At 41.5% G+C, this 27,493-nt stretch overlaps 1 protein-coding gene across 5 annotated transcripts in view; it reads left to right on the forward strand.

Annotated features, from left to right (window-relative positions):
* The window catches only part of ITPR2 (inositol 1,4,5-trisphosphate receptor type 2), a 1,555,333-nt gene that overhangs the window by 704,408 nt on the left and 823,432 nt on the right, over positions 1–27,493 (forward strand). For all 5 annotated transcript variants that reach the window (XM_086920227.1, XM_086920242.1, XM_086920233.1 and 2 more), the window contains 3 exons: positions 6,790–6,916; positions 11,837–11,894; positions 17,862–18,027. In XM_086920227.1, the coding sequence (XP_086776353.1) occupies positions 6,790–6,916; positions 11,837–11,894; positions 17,862–18,027 (351 nt within the window). The remainder of the gene's footprint in view (positions 1–6,789; positions 6,917–11,836; positions 11,895–17,861; positions 18,028–27,493) is intronic.

Raw genomic sequence — 27,493 nt, forward strand, 5'->3', positions numbered from 1 at the left:
TGGCTTGCTGATGAAGGAACTATGCATATGAATGTATTGAAGTTAAGTGTGATGCATTGGCTCTCAATGGGTTGTCATCCTCAGTTGAAGCCTTTTCAGATTCTGAAAGACATCACAACCGTGTTAGCGCTGTCTGAACACACATGGCTGTGAAGTTATGGGACTGGGTCACAGTTAAGATAAGTGGTCTGTCAGCAGCTTAGCTGGAGAGGATAGAAACTCTGAAGGCATTGAGTGCCCCCTTTTACTAAGAGTGGAATAACTGCAAGTTCTGATAGACAGGTTGTTTAATGTGTCTGGAGCACAAACATCATTGTGACTGTAACTGGGGAAAGAGTGCTTTCATTTCTATAATATGGAATTTCCCTCGGGTATTCTGTATGGGATACTCCTAGTCAATTCTTAACCTATCTCCTTCACTATGCTTTTTCTCTTGTTCTGCTAATTCAGAGAGTTATTCAGAAAATACAGCTGCAGACGTCTCTTGATAGTTATTGCTCTGGACTTGACCTGGCGTTCGTTGTTTCTTTCTTGTTCTGCCTTCTTTTTCTTGCCATCCAAGAGAACCTTTTGCTCCAGGAAGGCAGAAGTATGTTGAACGCAAATCTTCATACACTAATGTTACTTGCCTGTTTAGTGTTCTCAGCCCATCACCTTCTGGAGGAGATCATGGACATTATTCTTGTCGCTCATCATACTTCTACTTGGGTGTTATGTTCTAGCATTCGGTCAGTTTTTGCATTCTAGTTCCATGACATCTCTTTATAGGTTATTTTCAGGCTAGGATTGTGTATATCCTCCAATTCCCCTTCCAATCAGTTAAAAAAAAGAGATTTTTTATTTGGCCATTTAGGGCTATCTAGCTGCTAGTTTGGTATGCATTTTCTATCTAAATAAAGATCCTTTGTTACTGATGCCTGTTGTGTCCAAGTTATTTGATGGCACTTATGATTTCTGAACTTCCCAATGCAGGATTTCCTGTGATGTCAGTTCTTGTTGGAACCATATGTAAGGTGTTTCTTATAGGGGAAGGGTGCATCACAGCACATTTGTTCCCTTATGTTTTGTTGCTCTCTTTTCCCCTTCCTTTAATTTTTGTTCCTGATTTTTGCACCTTTTAGTTTTGTCTTCTTTTGGATTCTACCTCTGAATTCACCAAGCTATTTTGTTGTTCTTGTTGTTGGGAGGAGTTTGGGCTTAGCTAATCTCTTCAATATTGATCCTCATCTCATTGAAGATATATTAGATTGTCACATTGGTTTTCCCCTGGTGGAGCTTTCCTTCTGGCTGTTACCCTCTTAAGGAGGCACTTGACGACATTCACATTTATAATTCTTTTCAGGGTGGCATCATGGTTACCGGAGACTACTCACCCAGTGTATATGCGTGTGTGTACGTGGTGCTCAACGATTGTCTGGGCTAGAGATGACAATTCAATCTTGAGAGCACCGGCCTGAAAATGGCCTAGTGTCAGAAAATCCTTGGCTGGTTGAAAAACTAAATTAGTCCATGTTATTGAAATAGCCACTCTCCATAAAAGACACAGTTACTTAGTAAGCATACACTTTCAATCTTGCCTCCTGGCCGACTGCATCAACCACTACTCCAGTCAGGCGCCGTCATTGCAATATGCTTTACAACAACATACCCACATCATGTGCATTACTTGTTTACTTTATGTGCGGTGAAGCCTGGTCAAGCCAGTTGAAGTCTATACTAAATGAGTTTTTACCGCTAGTATTTAAAAATGAATAAGTAAGACATTTGACTCTTCGAGTTCAGTGCTAATACTACTTTTGAAGTGTCCGTTCTTTAGCAATGACCACATTGCGAATCATAACCCAATTATTATTTAGCTGAGCTAACTTTGAGAATTCTAATCATATATATTACAAAAGTTCAAAATTATGTTTACATTACATTTCTAAAATATCGTCTAGTTCTGTACATCTTGAAATATATTAATAGTTGTAAATAGTACATTTAATCCTAATTAACGGCATAATATAAAGGTTGCTAGAACTCCTCAAAACGTAAGATTTTGGTTATGTTATTAGAGCAAATGGCTTTACCATGTACTTTGTTATACCTCTACACTGTGAAATTACATAGGCACTTATTCAACTTATTCAAACAGAAGAGTTTGTGAATCAAAATTCGCAATTTGAAATTTCCAGTTGAGTTTTAAACACATTAATGCATGTGATATTATTACTCCAATACATAAAATGCACTTTGAAAAAGCAAATGTAATCTTTTCAAATTTGCTAAATTTATCAAAGAATGGTACACTCAGGATATCCATGGCCACTAGCCTTGTGATAAAACGCAATCTACATCAAAATAAAATAAACGGTAACATAAGGAACAAAAAAGAAAGAAAACATTTGTGATTAATGACTGATCTTTGTGGTGGCAGCACTTAGAAACGCTGCTGGAGAAAAGACGAGCAGACTGCGAGTTTAACTCTTCTGCTCTCTCGCTTTGCTGCTTTGTAGCTGTAGCGCTATTTTTTAAAAATCACTTTTACCTCCTTACACTCTATTGCTTGACTAATGGTGTTGTATGTACTTTTTTAATTAAACGGAAATCGTTTTAAATACCTGCACTGCTTCTCAGTTCCCCTGTGCCCTGGTCCACCGCAGCTGTTTTGTGCCGATTGTTGTGGAGGGACAGGTCGGGCGGCGCCATCTTGAGTGAGGCCCGGTCCCTGGCTGGTCGGGAGGTAGCGGTCCAGCTCGGGGAGGGGCTTGGGTGATAAATATTGGTCCACCATAGGGCGCGCAGCGGTCGCGCGCAGCGGGCGCGCCGACTGCGCGCCGAAGGAGCGCCACAGGAGGGCCCGTCTGTGCCCGTCCGTGCCTCGGACGGGCCCAGGGCCGGCCATACTGCTCGGCGCATTCCTGGGATCTCTTTGCTAGAGAAACGCAGGTACTCGCGCAGTGCTCTGTGGAGTCTGGCTCCCCCTGCTAAGGGTCTACCCTGTCCTCGGGTGGTCCCTGATGGTGCTTTGACTATATGCCCCCACTGTGGCTTCTTCCTCCAACCCTTCCTTCCTTCATATCCGGTCATCAACGCCCCTGCCCCCAACATCAGGGCGGGTTTGATCAATGCCAGATCTGCGGTGAGGCATGCCGCCGATATTTATGAATTACTAGGGGAAGGCCAGTTGGACGTATTGTTCCTCACGGAGACGTGGATGACTAATACTTCCGCTCCTAGTGTGGAACTTGCTGTCCCCAGGGGTTTCAAGATGGCTAGGGTTGATCGCCCTTTAGGTAGAGGGGGGGGGGATAGCTATCGTGTTTAGGGAGTGGTGGAGCTTCACCTCTGAGCCTCCGACTGCGGATGCCAGGGCAGAGGTTCTTCATTTTTCTATAAAAACTTCCCCTCATTTTACCCTGGGCGGATCTTTGATCTATAGGCCACCGGGTCAGCCTAGCCATTTCTTGGATTCCCTAGAAGAGTACATAGTGCCCCGTGCCCTAAGCTTTCCCAAGTTTCTGCTGGTCGGCGACTTAAATATCCATATGGATGTTCCGGACGCCCCGGAAGCCCGAAGACTTGGTGAAATCCTCGAGCTTGCTCAGCTGAATCAATGTGTCACTGGTGCAACGCATGCGGGTGGTCATCTACTCGACCTGGTTTGCTCTAATTTTCCCATTCAGTCGGTTACTGTGGAAAAGACTACATGGTCGGACCATGATTTGGTCAGATTCATGTGGGAATTGCCCGAACCCAGTCTCCCATCTCTCATTAGTCACCCTCAAAAGATTAATGTACTCGAGTTCAGACAGGCTTTGTCCAGCACCCGCCCAAAACTTAACTCATGTTTAGACACAGCAGTATGCGAGTTTAATAAGTGGGCTCGGGAGGCGACTATCGCCTCTACCAAGCAAAGTACGGTGTGCAGAGCTAGGCGCTCTCCCTCCCAACCCTGGTTCTCCCCGGAACTGAGAGAACGGAAACTGGGGTGTAAAAAATTGGAACGAGCTTGGAGATGTGGATATAGCTCTGAGGCTAAATCCGCTCTACGACTCGCCAAGAAAGATTATTATACAGCCATCAAGGTAGCCAAGGGGAATTTCTATGCAGGGCGCATTGCTAAGGCTGATAACAATAGTAGAGAGATTTTCTCTATTGTTAAAAGTTTTTTGTCCCCTGTGGCTGATGCTGTTCCACTCCCGTCCTCTGGGCAATGGTGTGAGGAACTCTCATCTTTTTTCATTACGAAAATAACAAAGATCCAGCAGGACCTTTTAGCGGCCCTCCCAGCCGACCACCTAGCGGCTGATTTGGACCCTTCACTATGTCCAAATTCAGGGCAGCACCTCACGAACTTTGTGCAAGCTGAGGAGGGTACCGTTCTCCCGCTCCTTCAGTCCCTGAAGTCTGGCTCTCCAGCCGATCCGTGCCCGGCCCGGGTGCTGTCGGAGGTGGCGGAAACAGTCTGCGCTGAGATCACGCAGATTGTTAACCTCTCCTTGGCCACTGGAGAGCTGCCAGCAGCCTGGAAACAGGCCAAGCTGCTGCCGCTTCTGAAGAAACCTTGACTGGACGTGTCGGTTCCTGGGAACTACCGTCCCATTTCCCTTCTCCCGGCACTTACAAAAATTTGTGAGAGGTAGTCCTTCAGCAACTGGAGAACTTTGTTGACATCTCCAATGCCCTCCACCCTGCTCAATCAGGCTTCAGGGCAGCGTATAGTACTGAGACGGCGCTGGTGGAGATGACTGAGTCAATTCGGGAATGTTTGGACGGAGGTGGCAGAGCGGTCTTAATTTTACTGGACCTCTCTGCCGCGTTCGATACCGTCCCCTATGAGCTCCTTCTCCGCCGGTTGTCGGCCATTGGAATTGGGGGAGTTGTCCTAGATTGGCTATCCTCCTTTCTGTCCGATAGGACTCAGCAGGTCTGGATGCCTCCTCACGCCTCTGAACCCAAACCACTGCTTACAGGGGTACCGCAGGGGTCTACTCTTAGCCCCCTGCTGTTTAATGTCTATATAACCCCCCTGGTTTTTCTGGCAGAGCAGTTTGGGGCCAAGATAATAGGGTATGCAGATGATACCCAACTGTTGTTTACCTGGCCGGATGATAATCTGGATACAGCGGTTGTTCATCTGTGCTTGTCCGCTGCATTTCGTTGGTTAACACAGGCCCAATTGAAATGCAACGAGGAAAAATCTGAAGTACTTTTCTATGGTTCCTTCCCCACCTCGTTTAAGAACTCGTTGTGGCCACCAAACATTCCTTGCCCAAAAGAGATGGGGAGACCAGCAAAAAATCTCGGCATCTGGTTCACAGAGGATCTCAAATTTGAGGCCCACATTAATAAACTTACAGGCACCTGTTTCGCTACCCTAAAAATGCTCCGCAAATTCTTTCCTTTGCTCCCTAGGGATGCTAAGGAGACGGTTGCCAGAGCACTTATACTGGCTAGGCTGGATTATGCAAATGCTCTGTTTAGTGGCATCCCGGCCTATTTGGTAAAACGCCTCCAAATCATCCAGAATGCGGCAGTCCGACTCTTGTTTAACATCCCGAGATGGAAGAGCGTTTGTTCTGAGAGCGCACGCTCCACTGGCTTCCGGTTGCCCAACGCATTCTATTTAAATCACTGGTGCTTGCGTTTCGTGCTTCTCATGATCAAGGCCCCCTGTATCTGAGGAAGAGATTTACCAGCTATGTTCCTGCACGCCCCCTCAGATCCTCTACCTTGCACAAACTGTATCTTCCCCGCTTCAAACGAGCAAGACTTGGTGGCCAATCGATCTCAGTGATCGGGGCCCGGGCCTGGAATGCTCTCCCTCTCCAGCTACGATCTATGTCCTCAGTGGCTGTTTTTAAAAAGCATTTGAAAACTCATCTGTTCAAGAGTGTAAGTTAAGTTTTCTTGTATGTCTGACTGTCTACCTCTCCTCTACCCGCGCCAGGATACTCTCCAGTAACGGAGCGCGCTATAAAATAATTTATACATACATACATACATTAAACTTCGCGTATCTCAACTGCACCTGACCCTTAATGCCCTATATTGGTACCTGTATTGAGGATGAAATACCTCTTACCTAATCATCATTTGTCAACAGAAAACGCAATCTACTTCTGCATAGTAATACTAATAACTTGCTTTTTATACAATAGTTGCTACTGAGCCTTTTAATTGCCAGGTTTTAATGTAACCTAATGCAATGCTACTCATTGTATAGACCCGGGAATAATGCAAGTGTGTGTCTTCCTTGCCTGCATTTAAATGTGTGATTTGTAGCTCACAGACAGATTTCAGCAGCGAACACAGTGCTTATGCAGATTGTTTTTTTCAATTGAGTTTTTCACGTACTTAAGCATGCAATATTGTTCCTCAGAAGCATAAAAGGTACTCTGAAAAAGCAAATACAATCTTTTTAAATGTGTTAGGTTTACAGAAGTATGGAACATTAAGGATATCCATGGCTACTGGCCTTGCAATAAAACACAGTATACTCCTGTACAGTAAAATAATAATAGCTATCTTTTATACAGTGGTTGCTACAGATGTTTTTAATTACCAGGTGTTAGCGTAACCTAATGAAATGCTACTCATTGTATTGACCTATGAATGATGGAAGTGTTTGTCTTCCTTGCATGCATATACATTTGAGAATTGTGATAGCTTTCAGCAGGGAACACCCTGCTTTATGCAGATTATTTGGTATTTTCAACTTCTTTGGGGTTTTGACAAATATATTATTGTACTTGTGCGTGAACAAAACCATTAAGGAGCACCTCTCTGTTTTTTATTTTGCAGTTCATCCTTAGCGTCAGACTGGACTACAGAATAACATATATGCTTTCCATTTACAAGAAAGAATTTGGCGATAGTGGCTCTGGTGTTGAAAACTCTACTGTGGTACCTGATTCTCCATCTTTGCCAGGTGAACATTACATTTTATTTCTTGTCAAATATGTATGGTAGGTTGTGTGCTTTTTTTTTTTTTTTTTAAAAAGAGCTTGATTATCTTATCATTATAAATCCCCTCATAGAAGAAGTAGATCACGCAAGGGTACAATAGGATTAACTGCCATACTGTTTGTGCAACTCCCTTGGACAACAAAAAATTAATAGCTAGAAATCCATGTATTAATATAAACCTCTGGTAATTACTCTGTGCACATTCCATACATATCTGCACCATTGCAGGCTGTGCTGTTGCCCATTGCACCATTACAGAATGAACCAGTCATAAGAACATCCCCCACGCCCTGCCCCAATAGAAACAAGATAAATACAGAATTTAATTCCTGGGCAAAATCCATTCTATAACACAAAGTAGGGCTATATTAAATTGTTAACAGTGAAGTATCTGGAAAGAAAATCCGATCTGGTTAAAAATCATTTTAACTGTCCAAACAGATTAATTGGGGATTAGGGATGGTAGCCTCGGTTAAACTGATGTGCATTAATCTCTATAGAGATAGGAAAACATTTGTGTCCTTATGGGTAAACGTTTCTGTGTCATGAGCCAAGCCACTCTGAGATGTGGAGAAATATATCTTTGCTCTTAAATTGTTTTCTGACTGTCAGTGGGAGCTGGTCGCTTAGAGTGTCCTCCCAATTGTCCGTGTTCTGTAGTCGGCTCAGCAGGGGATTGTAACAAAGATATTCTGAATCGAGGAAAAGGTTCTGAGATGGAACTGATGCACCTGGAGGCTGGAGAAGCATGCAAGATCCTTCGTTTGGAGTGGTGTCTCTCTCAGGCAGACCTGTTGTGAGCACCAGAGTGTTTTGCTGGTGCAGGGGTTAACAACTGCTCATTCTCCATTTGTAATCCACAAGGTGCTCATAGTTACTTTTACATTTCTTTAAGAGGTCTTTGATTTGGACTTTTTGTCATCAATGCTGCGAAATGATCAGCATTCACACACCACGCTTCTAGAGTGTAAGCCCTGCCATGAGTGAAGAAAGCATGCCAAGGAAAGTGGTTTGTCCCCCCAAGACCATTCAAATGTCTATATCTGCTCCGTGTATTCTCGATTTTGGGTAGCTGATTATGTCTAAGATCAAGCAACTTAAGGGATCTTATTGCTCTTTCATGGGCTTAGCTAAGTGTGTACTTGTGGGAAGATTATTAAAAGAACAAAATGTCACTCCCGCTACCCAGTATACTAGTCCAACCGAATATCTGGTAGGAGAATTTAGCTGCCTACATTACAACTTAGGAACTGTAGCTTGTGTTTGTGTAATGAGTTCAGGTTCAAAGACAAATTATATTCATGCTACGCCAGTGATATCTTCCTTGCTTCCATTGGCAGGAATTAAAGTAGGCTTCCCCAGTGAGAGGTTACAGAAGCTTCACTTTTTCTTCAGCTCTATTCGTACACATACATACAATGCAGGTTAAATGAAAATGTAACTTTAGGAGGTAAAATTCTCACATAGAATCAAAGTTACAAGATTACCCTACAACAGTTGTGGCTGAAGTACTTGTGCCCTTCTACTACTCATGCTTTCAGACCTACTTTTTTTTCCTTCAGTTGAAGCACTCCATAAGAGTGCATGTGTCTGCAGGACATCTCCTTCATGTGTTTCTACTCCTTTATATTGTTGCTTGCTTGCCCCCTCCACTCTCCTGTTGCTCTGTGTCTCTTGCTCCTCTTACACTCTCCCTGTTGTTGCTTGACGCACCCACCCTCCCATTTCTCTCTGTTATTGCTTGCTTCCCCATCCCACTCCGTCCTGTCACTTGCCCCCTCCCACCGCATCCAGCATTGTTGCTTGCCTCCTAATTCTTCATTGATGCTTGCCACCTTCCGCCCCTGTTGCTGGTTGTGGTTTAACTCGTAAAAAGCCCCCACCTTGTCCTTGACCTCTCACTCCCTCCTGTACTGCCAGACAAGCATTGGTAAAGTCAAGAGATCTCACCTAAATGACCTATTGGCTTTGTGACTGATTTGGCCTTGTTCTAAAAAATAAAAAAATACCCAACTCCAATAGTTCGCATTGCCAAGACCTATTGGCTATGTCAAGGCTTGTTTGATTAGGTGAACACAATTTCTCCAGGCTAATAACGATTCTATGGCACAATCCCTTATATGTGTCCTTTTCTTTGGGTAGTGCTTTATGAATTGCAATCAAAATCGTTTTTCAAAGCCGTGTTAAAACACACTATCCACAGTGATCTACAGGATCAGCTTTGTTTCCTATGGTATCCTTGACAATCCATCTTAAATGTTTTACCTATTGACAAAGATTAGTTTTGGAATGTCCCTGTTCTGCATAACTTTCTTAATCTATCTATACTCCATACTACTATTATAAAGAGAGAGCTGAAACCTTTGAGGCGGGTAAACTCAAGAAGTACAGCACTAATCACAACACCCAATACAGCATGGGAAGGGGGAGTTGCAGCAGATGGACATAGGCTATACAGGTGGCCTCCTTATACATTAGAAACGTCAAAGAACCTTAGGGGTAAAGTAGTCCCTTGTGGGCGTGGGAGTTGGCGTTGGAGTGGGCGTGTCGGGGCGTGTTCGTTGGCTTGTCAAACTGCACACATTTTACTTTGTGGCCGTAACCGTTGTCAGAGGGGCGTGGGCGTGTCAAACGACACACTCAGAGGGCGTGTCAGGGGTGTGGTCATAGCCATGTCAATGTACACACATTATACTTTGTGAGAGGGGCCTACCACAACAGCGTTCTCAGATGGGCGTGCCACACATTTTATAACAAAAAATGGCCACGTCATTTAGTAGTGCGCCTTTCCATTCACAAGTTATAATCACTTCTCACACGTCCGCATAAAAGACACAAGGTGCGCCGCATTCACGCACATTGCCATTCAGGCGGCGTTAATAGCATATGTTGCGAAGCAACCTTTGTGGGCATAAGCGTTACCGATCTCAACAGGGGATAAATGCAGGCGCCTCAGAATGTACACGCCCACACCTCTCAGAATGTGCACGCCCCCACACAACAACGCTGAACAGCACGCACACCTCGCAACGTGCACGAACGCTATTCTCACTGTGATGAGATTAGCGTTCGTGCACGTTGTGAGGTGTGTGTGCCCTTTAGCGTTGTTGTGTGTGGAAGTGTCATTCTAGGACGCCTGCTGCATTGGAAAGAGGTGGGGTAGCGTTCCGTAAGGTTTGCCGTCCTTCGGTAAATCTTTTTTATATCCGGACAACGTCGGGACGGGCAGCTAGTGTATATATATATATATATATATATATATATATATATATATATATATATTCTTTTCGCAAATCACATCTGTTTGAAATGATAGCCCGGACACCTCTTCTGTGCAAAAAATGATAGATTTAATAGCAATAACAACGCGTTTCGGCGATTAAGCCTTGATCACGCTATATATACATATTTATATATATATTCCCCACCAAAGCTGACCTCATCAAAAAAATTAGCGCAACACATGCTCCGGGCACAAACAAAGGATTTATTTGGTTCATCACAAACGCACTCCTGTAGTCCGTGAAACGCTATGGCAGACGCGTTTCTGGCCGTCATCAGTGCCGGTCCCAGAGGCTATGATATTTCGTGGGCTCCAGAGACCACTCCCTTATTAGCAGACTCTCGACTCCTCCTCCCACAGGCAGGTGTGTTAATTGCGCTGCGCCTCCCAGGAGCACTGCATGATGGAAGTTGTAGTCCACTAGGTCCCGCATACAAATGTATGGGACACAGGCCCAAATTAATGTCCCCAATTTCTTGGCGCTTTACTGCATTCCACCTCAGAGGTCCTGGGTATGATGTTACGGCCAATACATTCTTTTGTGCCCTTATCAGGCAACGTAATGCTGCCTTCTCTCTCCCCTCACGTAGATACACCCCATGTTGAGAATACCTCTGGTTTGGGGGGGCGCCGCATTGTACTCCTCGTACTGCACCACTGTTTTGCTGATTACGCGGATCTCCAGACCGAGAGGGCGTGCCCCTTGCCGGTATCAGCAGACAAACCAGCTACAAACTCCACCAAAGCTGACCTCATTAAAAAATCAGCAGGACACATGCTCCGGGCACAAACGAAGGATTTATTTGGTTCATCACAAACGCACTCCTGTAGTCCGTGAAACGCTATGGCAGACGCGTTTCTGGCCGAACTGGCCGTCATCCGTGCCGGTCCCACAGGTTATGATATTTCGTGGGCTCCAGAGAACACTCCCTTAATAGCAGTCTCTCGACTCCTCCTCCCACAGGCAGGTGTGCTAATTGATAAAAGCAGTGTTATCGTTTAAGGATATTGTGACGTTCTCTCCTCGGGTGCATTAAACTTCCAGGAACTTGTTGAAATTCGATCTATATGACATTGATTCAAAGGAGTTGGTTATTTCTTCTCCTTTACAGAGGAAGGCATTATAATACGATTGGGTACAAAATGTAGTCCTACATGAAGAATTGCGGTATATGATCATTTTGTTGAAAAATAAAAACGTGGAATGTTATTTATTTTATTTTATGCATTTTAGTGTAGGTCTTGGCAGGTGGCCGCTTCAGAGGGCTAACCATGAACTGAGACTAACTACTGTGAAATGTACATTATTGTCCATAATAGCTGAATGCAGTGTTAGAGGCACAAGTACATTATTGAACTAGGACCAGTACAGACATATTTCACATGCTATTTTGTGCACTAGCACAAATGTTATTGAACAGCAGTGAACAGAGTGATGTTCCTCTTACGTCTCTTTTTCCCCACAAAACCTATGTTTAATAAAAAATACATATTTGGCTGCAAGATTTAAATGTTGGCGTAGTATTTAACATGAACTACAAAACTAACATTCACATTTCTGATTTTTGTTGATTGTGTAAATGTATTCTATCTTTCCAGTTATTGTTCCTGATATAGATGAAATTGCTTCTCAGGCAGAAACCATGTTTGCTGGAAGGTATGGCATCGTTAAAATTTGTATTGTTCTCCTTTAATCCATTTTGGAACATTATACTTCATTTAAAATATTCCCTATGTATGTATGTACGCCCTATTCACAAATGTTTTACGGAGCTTAGTGCCACTTATGGACAATAACAAGAAGGATGTGTGCAAACATGCCATGCTGAATCATGTGTTTTTAATAACATGAAAATCAGTGAGTCTGGAGTCCGCTTTTTTTAATGCAGGAGAAGGTCGAGATTGGACGTTGGTGATATATCTGGGAAGATTAGGTAACTACCCACAAACATGCAACTTCATGGGTATTCCATAACATTTGCACATAGCACACCACCCTGAAAATCTACACAAACCTTTTTGGAGAAAAAGTGTTTCCTTTGGTGGGATAGTGGAGGGAACACTCTATATTCAGTGGGCATCAAATTTAAACATGTACATTATGCCACATGGTGTATTATCAGTATAGACAACAAATGGTCCTCGACATAATTTCACTGGTAAAAATAGTCATAACATTTGATCAATCTTATCAACTCCACAATCAGACTTAATCTATAGTCTTTCTAACACGGATGATGTTAGCCCACAACCTCAAAGAACATTTACAGTATGTGCCAATAAATCAATAAATTCGAAAAAAGAGGGGTTCAGCTCAAGCAATTAATTTAATATCTCATGTATAAACAAATGAAAATCAATATTCCTATATACATATATTTACACAAATCCTAAGACGAAATACATTTTCTACTCTAAAACAAGAAAAAAGAGAGAACGTGCACAGAGAAAGATAAAGCGTGTGCTCATGTGAATGATCAAGAGGATCAGGAGAAACAGTGTGAATCCTTTATATACAGGGAAACATTGAGCCTGTCCTAGGTATAGCTTGTAAAAAATACTTCTTTTTTACTCGCTGAGTGCTACCTATTCCGCTTCCGCATTCCAAAACGCGGTGCAAGACGGAAGGCTGCACAACGCGATACGGAGCGAAATTACCAGACACCTCGGCTTTGATTGATTTCTCGAGCGCGAGGCAACAGACGTGCTGGATCAACATTATACAACTTTGTAATATGCACTCCAGTGACAAACGCATTGGTATACATTTTGGACACTTGCATAATACAAGTACGGACCGGTCGTCGCACTTGGATGTATCAAGGCACCACGGGAGGGTGCCACATAAATGGTTTTAATTGACGTGCACTTTGAGAGATTCCCCTGTCACTCCGTCCTGATGAAGACCCGCTGTTGAGGACTTGAACCGCCCACTCTTGATTTGGGTCGAAACGTCGACGACATTCCCTTCTGGGAGCCTGTACCTAGTCACCCCTGTCCCCAGTCCACCTTCCATCCCCTTCTCCCTGGTAATCCTATTGCCAACGGGGCAATTTAAGGACCAAGGAATTATAGGTAGCACTCAGCGAGTAAAAAAGAAGTTATTTTTACAAGCTATACCTAGGACAGGCTCAATGTTTCCCTGTATATAAAGGATTCACACTGTTTCTCCTGATCCTCTTGATCATTCACATGAGCACACGCTTTATCTTTCTCTGTGCACGTTCTCTCTTTTTTCTTGTTTTAGAGTAGAAAATGTATTTCGTCTTAGGATTTGTGTAAATATATGTATATAGGAATATTGATTTTCATTTGTTAATACATGAGATATTAAATTAATTGCTTGAGCTGAACCCCTCTTTTTTCGAATTTATTGATTTATTGGCACATACTGTAAATGTTCTTTGAGGTTGTGGGCTAACATCATCCGTGTTAGAAAGACTATAGATTAAGTCTGATTGTGGAGTTGATAAGATTGATCAAATGTTATGACTATTTTTACCAGTGAAATTATGTCGAGGACCATTTGTTGTCTATACTGATGAATACCCAGGTCCTTTGACTATATTGGGTCTACCCCTGTTCTATAACAGTTTACATGGTGTATTATCAGCATGTGTATATGGTAGGCTTTGAAATACAGTGTGATTCTGTGAATGCCACTGACCTCTTGAGGTACTCCTTTGATCCATAGAAAATCTTTTGAATGTCACACATTTGGTTCAAATACAGGACTAATTCTACAAGAGCAAATTTCTAACTTTTGTGGTAAACAATTTGGGAACCAGTTAGTGTGTTTTATGGAAATTTACGAAGCACTCAGTGCTATAGATCTGACTGCTTTTCATTAGAAAACTTCACTGAAAATATAAAGGTGGGGTTTGAGGAATCATTCCTTTCAAGTCTTAGTGGTTCCTAATTTCCGAAATCAGGGTTTTTAAAAAAAATGTTTGCTAATTTCCTATATTCTTCTTTTCCCCCCTACCCGTATTAAGATTTGCAAGGACACTGGCCGAAAACAAAAAGTATGGGGCTTTTCTAATGTGCAAGCAGTCATCACGAAATGCAGCATTTAACCGTTGATCCCATCAGGCATTCTAAAAGCAACTTTACAAGAAGTGAATTAGAGACTTTAGCACAATAGAAATAGAAAAAACATGTGAAGACATACATCAAAATCCTAATCAATATAAATATATAAGTAGTAAAGTTCTCCGAGTATAAACTTTGCGGTAATCTCACTCACCTGAAAATCTCTTCCAATCTAACATTACATCTAGAGTGTACAAAGGTTTTGTTGAGATCAGTAAAATCATAATTTGAAGTAGACACCCCTCCATCCTTTGTAGTGTTCTCTGGTGACCTCTTATTCGCATGTCTACCTGGCCCAACAGCTAAAGTTTGTTCACAAGTCACCTCCTGCATCTGTAGTGTATTCTTCTTTCTTGTAGGTTTGTGCTGTACTCCTCTTTCTTTGTTCGGTGTTTCCACTCTGTCCTCATAGTCTTTCTTCCTAAAGTCAATCACACCAGTGTGAGGAAGAGGGTTTAGTCCCAAGTCTGCAGTAGTGTAAAGTTCCCTGCCATGGCAGATCAGAATTGAGCCACTTAAAACTTTTTTAATCCTGGCTACTTGCAAAATGAGATCATTGCTACTCTTTCCCGTGCAACTTTTAACTTTCCTGCCTAAAATACCTACAATCTCGATAAACCTTATGCGAAGTGGGTTCTTTGCAAATACGTATTTACATTATATTTCATTACTTCTGGGGAAGGTGCACTTGTGACATGGGCGGAGGTGGTTAAGTATTATCCAGGATCAAATAGATGTGACTCTCTCTAGTATAGAGTAAAACCATGGCCAAAATTGAGTATACATGACCAAAAAAGTTGGCTCTCTGATATTAGCTAGGCAATTCATTCGAAAAGAAGGGAAGATGTAATGCATCTGTAGAAACTGCTGGTGGATAAGGTCTCCAGCTGAAGAATAGGAGAAGTCAAACGTTCAGTCTAGAAGCAAAAAAATAGTTTCAAAGACGATCCCAGATTGTTGGGATGTGTTGAAAGATTAGGAAATAAGTTTCCAATCACTTTGTCTTAGTTGAATGGACTACCAATCTGCCACAGGAATTAGATATCCTGGCAAATGTCCTGCCTGTATGGTAATGTGTGATTGAAAACAGTATTCCCACAACTATTTTGCTATATTGCCTTGAATCTTTGACATAATTACCACCCAGCTGAAAGATATATCTCATTGCTATATGATTGTGGTCCATGAGAAGGGTGAAACTTGGTTCCTTGTGAATGTTTGTTTCACAAAGGCATCTGTAAGAATCTCTAAATGATTTACGTGCATAGACAACTCCCTCTGAGAAATTGCGCCACGAGTCAAGAATTGGTCTTAACTAGTACCCCACTCTAATGAACGTACGTTGCACTCTGATATAAGATATGATGCGGAGTTGAAAGTTGGTCTTCTATTCCAGGTGCAAAGGTAGTCTAGGCACTAAGTTGCCACTTTAATAATTTTCTGGGCCAAAAAAATTAAACTCTTTGTAGATTACGAGTCTTTGGGGTGCTCGGTAATGAAGGATACATGGAAATAAAGCCTGAATTGATGAAGCTACAAGCCCCACTATCTGGCAATATGATGCAGAGGAATGCGAGTAGATGTCAATAAATATGAACGTTATTTTATGATGGTATACCCTGTTTCAAACCCGGGAGTTACAGAAATTTTAATTCGCTCAGATTACCAGAAATTCTGTAGACTGAACTGGCGTAAGCAAAAGCTTTGGTTGATTTATTACAAGCCCCAACTTTCAGGAGGTGAAATCGTAACTGTAATTGAGCCATAATGACATTGCTGCTTTGGAATACAAGAAGGTCACCCAAATTGACATTTTATAAATAACCTTGAGATCTTAGTTCTGTTATCACTTTTTTTGTGAAGCACCAAGAGACTGAAAAATTATAGCACATGAGTTCTGTGAATTGATGAAAACTTGTTCTCCCATTTTAAGTTGTAGGAATTTGCAATGTGTAGAAGGGATGTAGAATTAAAGATGTGTATTTTATATGTAGCTGCATCATCCATTCAAATGGTTGGAGACAATCTCGCATAACGAGAATTGTTTCCATCTTGAAGAGTGTGTGCACGACAAACTGACTGTACTGGTGAAGATTTATTACTAAACGTAGATTTTTTTTCTCCTTTTTCATAAAAAAAAAGAAAAAAAGATTGCTTATAAAATCTGATTGATTGAAAACAGTTCATTTTATAGAGTGATGAAAGAACGTTTGGACTAGATCACTGTCAAATTCTATGTGGTACCCTGTTACTGTTTGAAGAACCTAAGTATCTATTGATAATGGGTTCCATGCTTGATAGCAATGTGTGAATTATAGGAAAGATCTGCTTGGTATGAAAAGTTGAGTAGCATTTCTCCACTCATCAGGTCATCTCTGGTATGTCAGCAAATGCACAGTGTTCTTAGCAAAGAGTCTATCTGGAGACAGACACCAATTCCTGAGAGACAGGAATACATTATGTATTGTAGTTAAATGATACACGACATAAATCTCCATCTCCTTTAATGCATATGTAGATTAAAGAATGCATCTACCTGGTCCATGAGTATGCTATCCACGATACATAATTCAATAAGACTCAATCTGAGTATTATTCATGCACAGCCATGGTTAACATCAGAATGCACATTTTCTGTAGCAAAGGTGTGCACTAAAAAGTACAAAGCAAGTTCGGGCACAGCTCATACTAACACCAGAAGTCCAAGAAAGTGTCTGGACTCGTGGCCACAGTATCCAAGTAGTCAAGTTATTAGAGAAATCAAAGGAGAAATGCAGCTAGCAACCATTTCCCAGCATTGGTGATCTTTACTAAGGGGTGGGCTTATTGTAAAGAACACACTGACTAATGCTTGCAGGCAGTAATTGAAACTTCATAAAAGTAAATCTATCCCATCATTTTTTTGCATAGATATTTTGAATCTCATATTCCTCGTCTCCAGTGGGAGTAGAGGAATGGAACATCAGTCATCCTAAATCTGCAAGTTATCATTGCTTAAAGTGCCTCAGACTGCTTACCTTGGTATCCTGCAATTCAATGAGTGACATCTTGAAAAGTTGGAATGATCACCTACATTTGTTAATTCCCAGTAAATATGCACTAGAGTGGGGTCCACAACAGTCACATTCAGAATGCTTCTGAACTATGATTGCCAGAGTCTTAAACTTTCAATTCTAAAATAAGAAGTGACATTTGAAGTAATAAAAGGAAATTATAATTCTGAAATGGTAATAATATTGAAAGAAATGTTTAAATAATTTCCCCTGCATATGCTACTCATGATTCTGAGCATTCCTTCTCTTGATGCAATTAGTTACAAAATTATGTCTGTGCATGTCCGGCCAGAAACAAGGTTTTCAATGCTGGAAACCACCATGTCTGTATTGTACTATCTAGGGTCAGCTGCAGACTGGATGAATAAGAACATGAAAATCATGTGTTTTGTACAATTGGGTGTATTCTGTTGATACACTGGATCTGACATCTTCTCTTCTAATGTTTGTCTCGTGATTTTCACATTCTTGTCTTTCAGTAAAGAAAAGAACCCAGTGGAGCTCGATGATGAGGGTGGCAGGACGTTTTTAAGAGTCCTTATTCATCTTATAATGCACGACTACCCACCTTTACTTTCGGGGGCTCTACATTTATTATTTAAGCATTTCAGCCAGAGAGCAGAAGTTCTACAGGCATTTAAACAAGTAAGGAGAGATGACTACATTTTGTAACAATGACTCTATGGTGTACTCTTTTAGGTGTCTTGCACTAAAATGACCATGCTGTAGAAAATATTAAAAAAGTGTCAGGTGAATAATGTTTCTGCTGTGTTTTAACGTATTTAAATATAAGACACTATATATATATATATATATATACACACATATATATATATATACACACATATATATATATATACACACATATAAATATATATATTTCACAATTCAAGATGCTGCAAGACCTCAGAGAGCAGTATAGGAAAGCAGCATACAGATAAACATATAAGCAAAAAGCACACTATCCTAATGCGTAAAACATAACACATTGCTTTACAGTTATATGTATGAAAGCAAGCAGAATTTGTCAAAAGTAATCCGAGGTCTTGGACGACAAGTGCATGATATGGTGGAGACCCTATGGAGACCCTATGGAAGCAATATTTAAACACCCAAAAAGGACCCTATGTACTTGTTGAAAATAATTGCAGAGGGTATGGATTGGTATGTATCTTTGGGGAATGCCACATGTGACATGGATACTTTTGAACCTGTGGTGAAGAGCTGGACTAGCTTGGCTCGGTTAATTGGTTGAGACGTGAACTACAGCAGGACACATGCAGAAACGTCTATGTAGAATGCTAGGGTGATGAATAGTGCTCAGTCTGACGGAAACAAAAGTCTGAAGACAGTTTGACTAGGTGTAGAAGACCTAGTTCACCATTTTCAGGTATTAGACGTGTCATCAGCCACCTTAATGGTGGCTGTCTGAATCCAGACTGATAGTTTAACAGTAGGACACTGGGTTTTATCTTGAAAATCTGGTAATCTACAGCATTCTCAAGGACCGTCACCAGGAATGGTAGATGAGTGTGGTCTGTCAGTTTTTTAGGGAGGTCATCTTCTGTAGGAGAGGTGGGCTGTGACCAGTGTTGAGGGTGTTCTGGAAGATACCTTAGGTTAGGGATGCATTAACAGTGTTCAGCAGAGGTGACAGGTTTCTCCTAGAGACTACCTTTGCAAATGGTGACTAGCTGATATCATCTTCATATGATATAGTGATTAGATGATTACAACCAAGCCATCAGTGCAAATGGAAGCGAACGTAGTTCATTTGGGTATGAAGCGAGTTTGGGGCTATCTCACGTAGATGCATCATTGTATTTATTTATTTGAAACATGTCTATAGATATTAAGATAGTAGGGCCCTTTACTTTAAAACATGAGAACATTGGATGCTTTCCAGTAAAATATTTCTCAGTATATTCTGGGGTTTAAAAAGGATTAGGAAATTAGGGTACTTTGCAGTAAAACTTTTCACACTGCATTCTGGGGGTAAAAAATGATTAAGAAAGGCTATCTGGTGGAGTAGACATTGTCCAAAGCAGCTGTTGCGAAAGACGTTATTCCAGATGAATCGGATGTATAAGACAGAATAAGTCAAGTCAAAATTATTGCGGAAGTCCTTGTGGACCATACAGCCTAACTTGACTTCTAACTGAGATTGAGAGTCAGTGATGGCTCTGGGTATCGAGTTTAAATGATCACTAGTCTTAGCCTACACTATAGAAATGCAATGGAAAATGTAATGGCAATAGAGGAGCACCAGCGCAATGTGCTTTTCCAAAGTTCTGGTAGAGATGGCTAGTGAGTTAATAGCTATTTTGACTTGTACAGTGGGAATGAGGTCCTGGACTTTCTTTAAGGTGTGAGGATGAAAATGCCCACCATTTGGGACTTTGTTGATAGGTAGGATGAGCGTAATGTAATTCAGATGAGAATGTAATCTAGAGTGAACACTGGGGATTTATCTGGGGTTGTTGGCTTTGAGTAGGCACCTTCTAGATTTAGTAAATTCAGTTATCAATGGGTGAGGTTTCCTTTAAGGGGAAGCACAGATAAGGAGAAAATCTGATTTCCGAAGATTGAATATTAGAAGTTTGCCCATCAAGTATGAATGCAGTTGGGATAGACCGCTTTTTCTATTGTTTCTTTAGACATTTGATTGTTGTCAGCCTATTGATGCACCAAGACACAAGAAATGTTTTCAGAATTAAACATATAGGCTCCAAGTAAAGATTGAATTATCTACCAGCATGTAGATATGCTTAAACAAGTAGATGGGCATTACTGTTGTCAAGAACCTTTAATGCTGTATAAAAGCCCTAAATAAAATGACCCTATTAAACACTAGATAAGAGCCTTAAATTAAAAAACAATAATGTGATGCAAGTTCTCTAGAATTTTTAAAGTTGTTGTTTCTGTACTTAAATTAGCTCTGAATCCAACGTGCTTTTTGACCAGTAGTCCTTCCTGGATGTCAAAGGTGTTTCATTGAGAAGCTATGGTTTTCTCCATTACTTTCTCATGCCAAAAGTGGTTTAATATTGAACAGTGGCTACATATGTGTAGTCTGAGTTAGAGTTGTATGATTATAGTTATGCTCTAGATGATTTTAGTGCATGTGAATATATGCCTTGGTCTCTGGAAACATTAATGTGTGTGCATCCCAGTATCTTGAAAGACATGGGTGCTTTCTTTGATCATTTTGAGCAATGAAGTAAAAGCTAAGGCGGTTATGTGAATCTTTTGAGGAGGCAGTGGGGGCTGTGCTATTCAAGTGGACCTTATCTTTATTGGTTGGATTGTGTTCAAGAAAAGGTTTTATAAATGTCTTGGTGTCAGTTGTCATTTGGCATTGAAAATTGATTATTGATGTGCCAAAGCAGTGATCAGATAACCTTTGGGAAGGTGGTTGCTTGCTCATGAATGTTGATTTTGCTGTAGAGATTGTAAGTTTGTATTCTTATGAATTTTGATTAGTGAAGAGTTTGACTGGTCCCATTTTGTTATGTTTTACTTTTATTGCTTCTGTTTTGTTCGGTGTATTCTATGAACCCAAGTTGGCTAAGCATTGGTTTGAGTATTTGAAATATAGAGGAGTGGAGTGAGTTTGTGAAGGATTTCTGCGATTTTTCCTTTATAATATTTGGTGGCTATTTCAACATTTTATGAGGTGTTTAAGGGGCCACTGTGTGGGTAAAAATAAGGATTTGGAAAGCTTGTGGGGTAAGCTTTTTCAGAGGTTGAACACATATTTTTATTTGTTGGTCTGGTTAGAGTTCAGATTATTTACACATCAGATTATGTTGATGGAAGCGATGAAGTAGTGTGACAATTCAGTATTTGTGAGTTATGGATCTGATCTAAGATTTTGTGTTTTGTGAGTTGGTGATGTTTTGAGTTATCAAAGGTGGTGTGGGTTAGCGAGGGTGTTAACAGCAGAGGCATATTTGCCTGTGGCCTTTCCCCAATCAAAATTTAAGTTGCTGAGGAAGAAATTATTTGTACAGAAGGTTCAACTCTAAGTTATGGATTTAGTCAGTCTATACATTTTGGTAACTTCTTATGTGGGTCAAAGATAATGCTATTTGCATAATGTTGGTGAACAATGTTTATGGCTAGTTTTATGGCTAGTTTTAGACAGTCAAAGGAATCTAAACTTGTGATAGGTGTAAACCTGCCATTGATATAATGGTCCTTAGAATGACAATATTGCCTTTGCAAACTTTGAGTTGTCTGTTGGCCATCAATAATTTGTAATGTTATTGATGGCCAAGATGGCTAACATATCCAGCATTTGTGAAAAATGTTAATTTTGCCATAATTTTGTGAACAAGATTGCTTCAAGCTTGTGATCTGTTATGAGGTTGACTATTTTTGTGCTGTGTGCATTGGCAGAACTGGCACATATGAGCACCCATGTTTAGTGTTTGGCTGCAGGTGCGAGGCCTCGGTTCCTGAAGGAGACGTGGCATCTATGATGTGTCAATGTGAACAGTGTGATACATCGATTCTACAGCATCAAAGTCTAGCTGCTCGGCTGAAGGTTATGCATCGGTCAAAAGCCACACAGGGCGAGGGCTGCGTCAGAGTGGTGCATCACAGACTTCGGTGGAGCAGTGCTGGAGAATCATGCAGTGGCAATTCTTCGGAGCTGCTGGGACAAAGTCAGGGCTGTGTTAAAAGTTGGGGTCGCTGCATCGTGCACTTGCCGAGCGGTGGCAACAGCTTCGTTGCAGGCTGTGGCGATGCAGTGATTTTACTTGGATGCGCCGGCTCCGAACTGATGCTCAGGAGTCTATGCATCAGTTTCTTGATTACAGCGCCAAATTCACCTCCAAGGGTCCAGGACTGTATTTGGCACAACTTGGAGGGCAGGACTGACCGCCGAGGAGCCCAGGTGCTGGTAGCAAGATGCAGGTAAAATCTTTGATTTCCATGGGACTTCAACAACAGGAGGCAAGCTCAGTCAAGCCCTTGGAGAACCTTAGAAAGCAGGATGCGGAGAGTAAAGTCCCGTCCTCTCACTTCCAGGCAAGAAGCAGCAGGCCAACACAACGAAGCAAGCAACAAAGTGCAGTCCCTCCTGGCACCACAACAACTGTTCTTCCTGTCAGAATGTCCTCAGTTCAGAAGTGTTCCGAGTATTTTGTGTCAAAGCCCCAGTTCTTATACCCATTTTAGCCTTTGAAGAAGGGAGACTTCAAAGAAAGCTCTATGTAGTGGAAAAGACAGACCCTGCCCTTCCTGGCCCTGGCTCCTGATGCTGCAGGGGGTAGGAAGCTTATTTGTGTGGGGACAGGCACAGCCCTATTCAGGTGCAAGTGTCAACTCCTCCCACCACTCTTGCTCAGGCAGTTCCATCAGCCTGGTGGTGGGCTATCAGGATATGATGGGCACACCTCCACTCTTTGTGTGCGACTGTCTAGAGTCAATTTACTAAGTCCAACTGTCATCCAACCCAGACATGCATTCTAGGGACAGGCAGAGGCACTGAATGGTTAAAGTAGGAAAATGCCAACTTTCTAAAACGGTATTTTCAGAACTGCAATTTAAAAACTAACTTCACTAAAATGTGTGTTTTTGAATTGTGAGTCCAGAGACACCAAACTCCAATTTTCTATCTGCTCCCAATTGAACGTCACACTTGTGAAGTGTTACAAGGCAGCTCCATTGCTAATGTATGGGAGAGATAGGCCTTACTGCAGTGAAAAACGAATTTAGCAGTTTTTCACTACCAGGACGTGTAAAACTCACGATTACATGTATTACCTTTTGAATACACTGAACCCTGCTCATGTGGCTACCTAGGGACTACCTTAGGGTTGCCTTGCACGTAATTAAAGGGAAGGTTTGGGCCTGGAAAGTAGGTTAACTTTCCATGTTGATATAGCAGTTTAAAACTGCACATAGAGGCTCGACAGTGGCAGGCCTGGGACTTGTTTGAAGGGCTACTTATATGGGTGGCACAATCAGTGCTGCAGGCCCACTAGTAGCATTTGATTTACAGGCCCTGGGCACATGTAGTGCACTTCACTAGGGACTTATTACTAAGTCATATATATGCCAATCATGGAAAAACCATATGCCATTGCATTTAAGACATATAGCACATACACTTTAGCACTGAGACACAGAGCACATACACTTTAGCACTTGTCAACAGTGGTAAAGTGCCCAGAGTCATGAAACCAGCAAAAACGAAGTTCAGCACACAGTAAAAAACAGGAGGTCAAAAGCAAAAAGACAGGGGAATCCATAATAAATGATGCCAGGTCTAGCACCTTGCTTTGGGCTAGCTAGCTTTAGATCAGTACTTGGAATGAGGAGTTGCTCAAGCTGGGGAATGTTCTCAAAATCTTTTGAGGTGGAAAAAGTGAAGAGTGGATATGCTTCCAGAGTAGGAAAATTGGTTTTCCTAGTTTAAAAGGAAGGGAGGATTAAGTGAAAGATCTCCCGGTTATGCATTTAAGGGTCATTAAAAATTAGAACACATTTTATAGAGCGCGTAGCTGCCTCGAAAGAGATGTCCCTGCGCTAGGTACAGGTATCCACATACTCCAACTGTTTCTGACGAACCGCCAGTGGCAAAGACTTCCACATTAGAGGTCATTGGATTATTCGCCTTAGCAGGCAGTTGCTTAGACGGTACATGGAGTCAGGGCTTTAGGATATCATAGGAAGTAGTGGTAATTGTGATTATATTTGGTGTTATATATCATCTCATCATTAATAAACATGACCTGTACAAATGTTATAGTTAGTGTGAGTTTAGTTGAAGTGACTTTGTAGGTCATTGAGCACTGCTGGTACATTCTGTGATAGTTGTAGTAATTGTGTACAGAAAGTCTAACATGTGCCTATAAAGGAAGCCAGACGTAATATGCAGTAATTCTTTTCAGCATGTGGTTGTTATGGTGAGCGGTAATATCGGGACTAGCAGTCTAAGATAGACTGATGCCATTATGATAAGCATTTGGTCAAAACCAGTATTCTGTAGGAGTTAGGGGTAGCCTGGAATGTGCCAAAACAGCTTCCTCATAAACTTTTCTACTAGATGCAGTGTGTGGAAGAGGGAGTTTCTTGTACTGATACTTTATCTAAGGTCTATTTATATAGCATAGAAATGCCAGTTTCTTTAATGAATCTGTCATCTGGTGAGGTTTTTCAATAAAATAGTTCTTTGTTCAGAATTGTTGCAACACGATCTTTATATTTCAATCTTCAAATAGGCAACACACGTTTAGAGGTAACCCCTTTATCAAGGTTTAATTTATTTCGTTTCTCTTTTCACATCTTTCAATCAAAGCTAGGTTCCCCAATGTTAAGATTTATGAACCCCTTATGTTTGCAAACATATGTTCCAAGTTGAATCCTGACCGTGTAAAGCCAGAGCCTAAAAAACACAGATTGTCAATTTATCGGGTACCAATTGTGGGGGAAGATTCAAATTTGAATAACTAATGAAAACATTTCAGTGGAAGCAGCCCTTTAAAAAAAATACCACACGTTTGTGCTTTTAGACTTTGGAGGTTGAAATGTTGCCACTAACAGCACACGAAGAACAGAAATGAAGAATAAAGTGATATTATTCAGTATGGCTTTACACCATACAAATGACATTTGCTAACTCAGGCAGTGTCCTTGCATTCGCTGGTTTTGGGGTTCATCAAGGCAAGGGCTGGTCAAATCTAGCTCTAAAAGCTCTGCTTTTTCATTTGGTTCACAATGCTTACCTCCGGCCAGCATCTGAGGAGTTCAAGAGAGCAAAAATGTATTGGCATTCTAAAGATTTGTGAGGTCACATCCACTTCGGGATTTTTGTCATTTGAAGCCCCTAACAGCAAAGAACCAATACCCAAACATGCCCCCCCCCCCCCCATGAACATTAGTTGCAGAAGAGCACTAAATAGTAATGATTTATGAAAATATTTTGCTACAAAGTGTATTTCATAAAAGCTACAACGTAAGTCTTCTGAATTTGTGCGTGTTTTACAGAGTGTATGGTTATTATATTTAATTGGAACACACTATTGGGGTAATGCTAATCAGAAACAAAACATTGTATGTACTTCTAGAAACAAATGAAGTCTAGTTGCTTAAAGCAGTGATGGGTGCTTAATCGGTAAAAGTGAGAAAAGATTTTTAGATCAACAGGATTATTGCACACTGCCCCTCCTGCTAACCTAAGGACCCCCCCCCCCCCCCCCCCATCTCTTATGCTAATTGCCTCGGTCCTCTTAGAATCTGAGGTCTTCCACCAAAACTCCATGTTTAGCAGTAGACACACTGGAGGCAACAATTAGGAGAAAGCTTGTGGACTGTAGATATTGTGAAGCAGATGCCTCAATGGGACAAAAGACAATATATCTGTAATAGTACAGCATGATATACAAAGCTCCATCTGATTCTTATCACTGTCAACTCATCAACTTCTTTCCCTCTCGTCAAGCCTCCTCCACTAAATGTTTCAAGTTTTCTTCACTCTTTGCATGTTGTCAGATATTTAGGCTGGATACCCATAAAGCACTGCTGCCCCGCTGATGCGATAGCTATGTCTTAAGCAATGTCCACTTCATACTCAAGGCTCCATCCTCATTCTGTCTTCCTTGTCTTATTTCTTACGCTCTCCTAACCCCTACTTTCTCGCTCTCACTCCTGTGCAGTGTGGCAATGTTATGATTGCTTAAAAAGTTCTACAAATATGCCAAACAACACCCTAAGAAAACCAGAGACAACTGATGTCCAATTGCACAAAGCTCTAGGCTACAATGTTCTTTACTTTGAAGCACTAATATGCTTCTTTCTTTCTTTCTTTCTTTCTTTATTTCTCTTTCTTCTTTCTTTCTTTCTTTCTCTCTCTCTTTCTTTATTTCTTTCTCTTTCTCTCTTTCTTTCTTTCTTTCTTTCTTTCTTTCTTTCTTTCTTTCTTTCTTTCTTTCTTTCTCTTTCTTCTTTCTTTCTTTCTTTCTCTTTCTCTCTTTCTTTATTTCTTTCTCTTTCTCTCTTTCTTTCTTTCTTTCTTTCTTTTTCTTTCTTTCTCTCTTTCTTTCTCGCTTTCTCATTCTCTGGGTATCTCTTATGGTCTTACGTTTCCTAGAGTCTTTGTTGCTCTCCAAGTGTCTTTCTCCTCTTCTTTCAGTCTCTTTCACTCTTTGTTTTTCTCTTTTTCCAGGGCTCTTTCTCCAGGTCATTCTCTTAACTACCAAGTGTTGACCCGTGTAAAGTGCTAGTTTGGGGAAAAAAGAGTCATTCCGGAGGCTTTGAAATTGAACATCTAATCTCCACTTCCCTTCTATCACCCCCACCAAATAGTCCTCAACTTTCTGCTACAAAGTGCATTATCCCCTTTCATCTACCAGAAAGCCCCTCCCTTCTCATCCCCTCTCCAATCCCGAATACTTCTAACACTTAGCATTTCCTCTCCATTCAGCTGTCTCGTTTGTCATTGGCTTGCTCACTCTTTTGTCTTCAGATCCAGCAAAGAGACTTTCCTCCTCCTTCCCTTAGCTCTTCTCATCACTTCGATGTGATCCTTCCCCCTCCAACGTTTTTGTCATCCTCTACCACAGTCCATCATACATGTCTCCCCTCTGACCTTCCTCCACCCCTGTCTTTCACCCACAAATCTTTTGCTCTCCATCACTCTCTGGTCTGCCTTCTCCCTAAACTATGCAGCTGATCCTTCCACAAAACATCCTGGGAGAGGGGTTCTCTCATGTGAGCTGCAAATGGTATTTTACATCAAACACACATCCCACAGTCAGAGTCTTCCAACTCAGCTGAAGGGCGTGCACACTGCTAGTGGGTCTCTTTGTCCCCTGCCAGCCGTCTAATCAGAACTTTATGGCTATGTAGCTGGTTGGGCTCAGGGACCATGAAGCCTGTCAGCCGGCAGGCTACCCCTGGCAATGCTGCTTCGAAAGCATGTGGTTTACTATGTGTATAAAGGGGTCATGGCAAACATTTCAATGCAGTGAAGTCAAGTCAATGATGAGCTCTAGTAACGTTTCCTGCTGAAATAGTCAACAGTGAACACAGAATACTGTATATGTTTTGCATTAGAAACTAATGGGTACATGGGTGACTGAAACACCCACAACAGCAA

This window comes from Lissotriton vulgaris, chromosome 1_1 (genome assembly GCF_964263255.1).
Source record: "Lissotriton vulgaris chromosome 1_1, aLisVul1.2, whole genome shotgun sequence".
NCBI classification, from domain to species: domain Eukaryota; kingdom Metazoa; phylum Chordata; class Amphibia; order Caudata; family Salamandridae; genus Lissotriton; species Lissotriton vulgaris.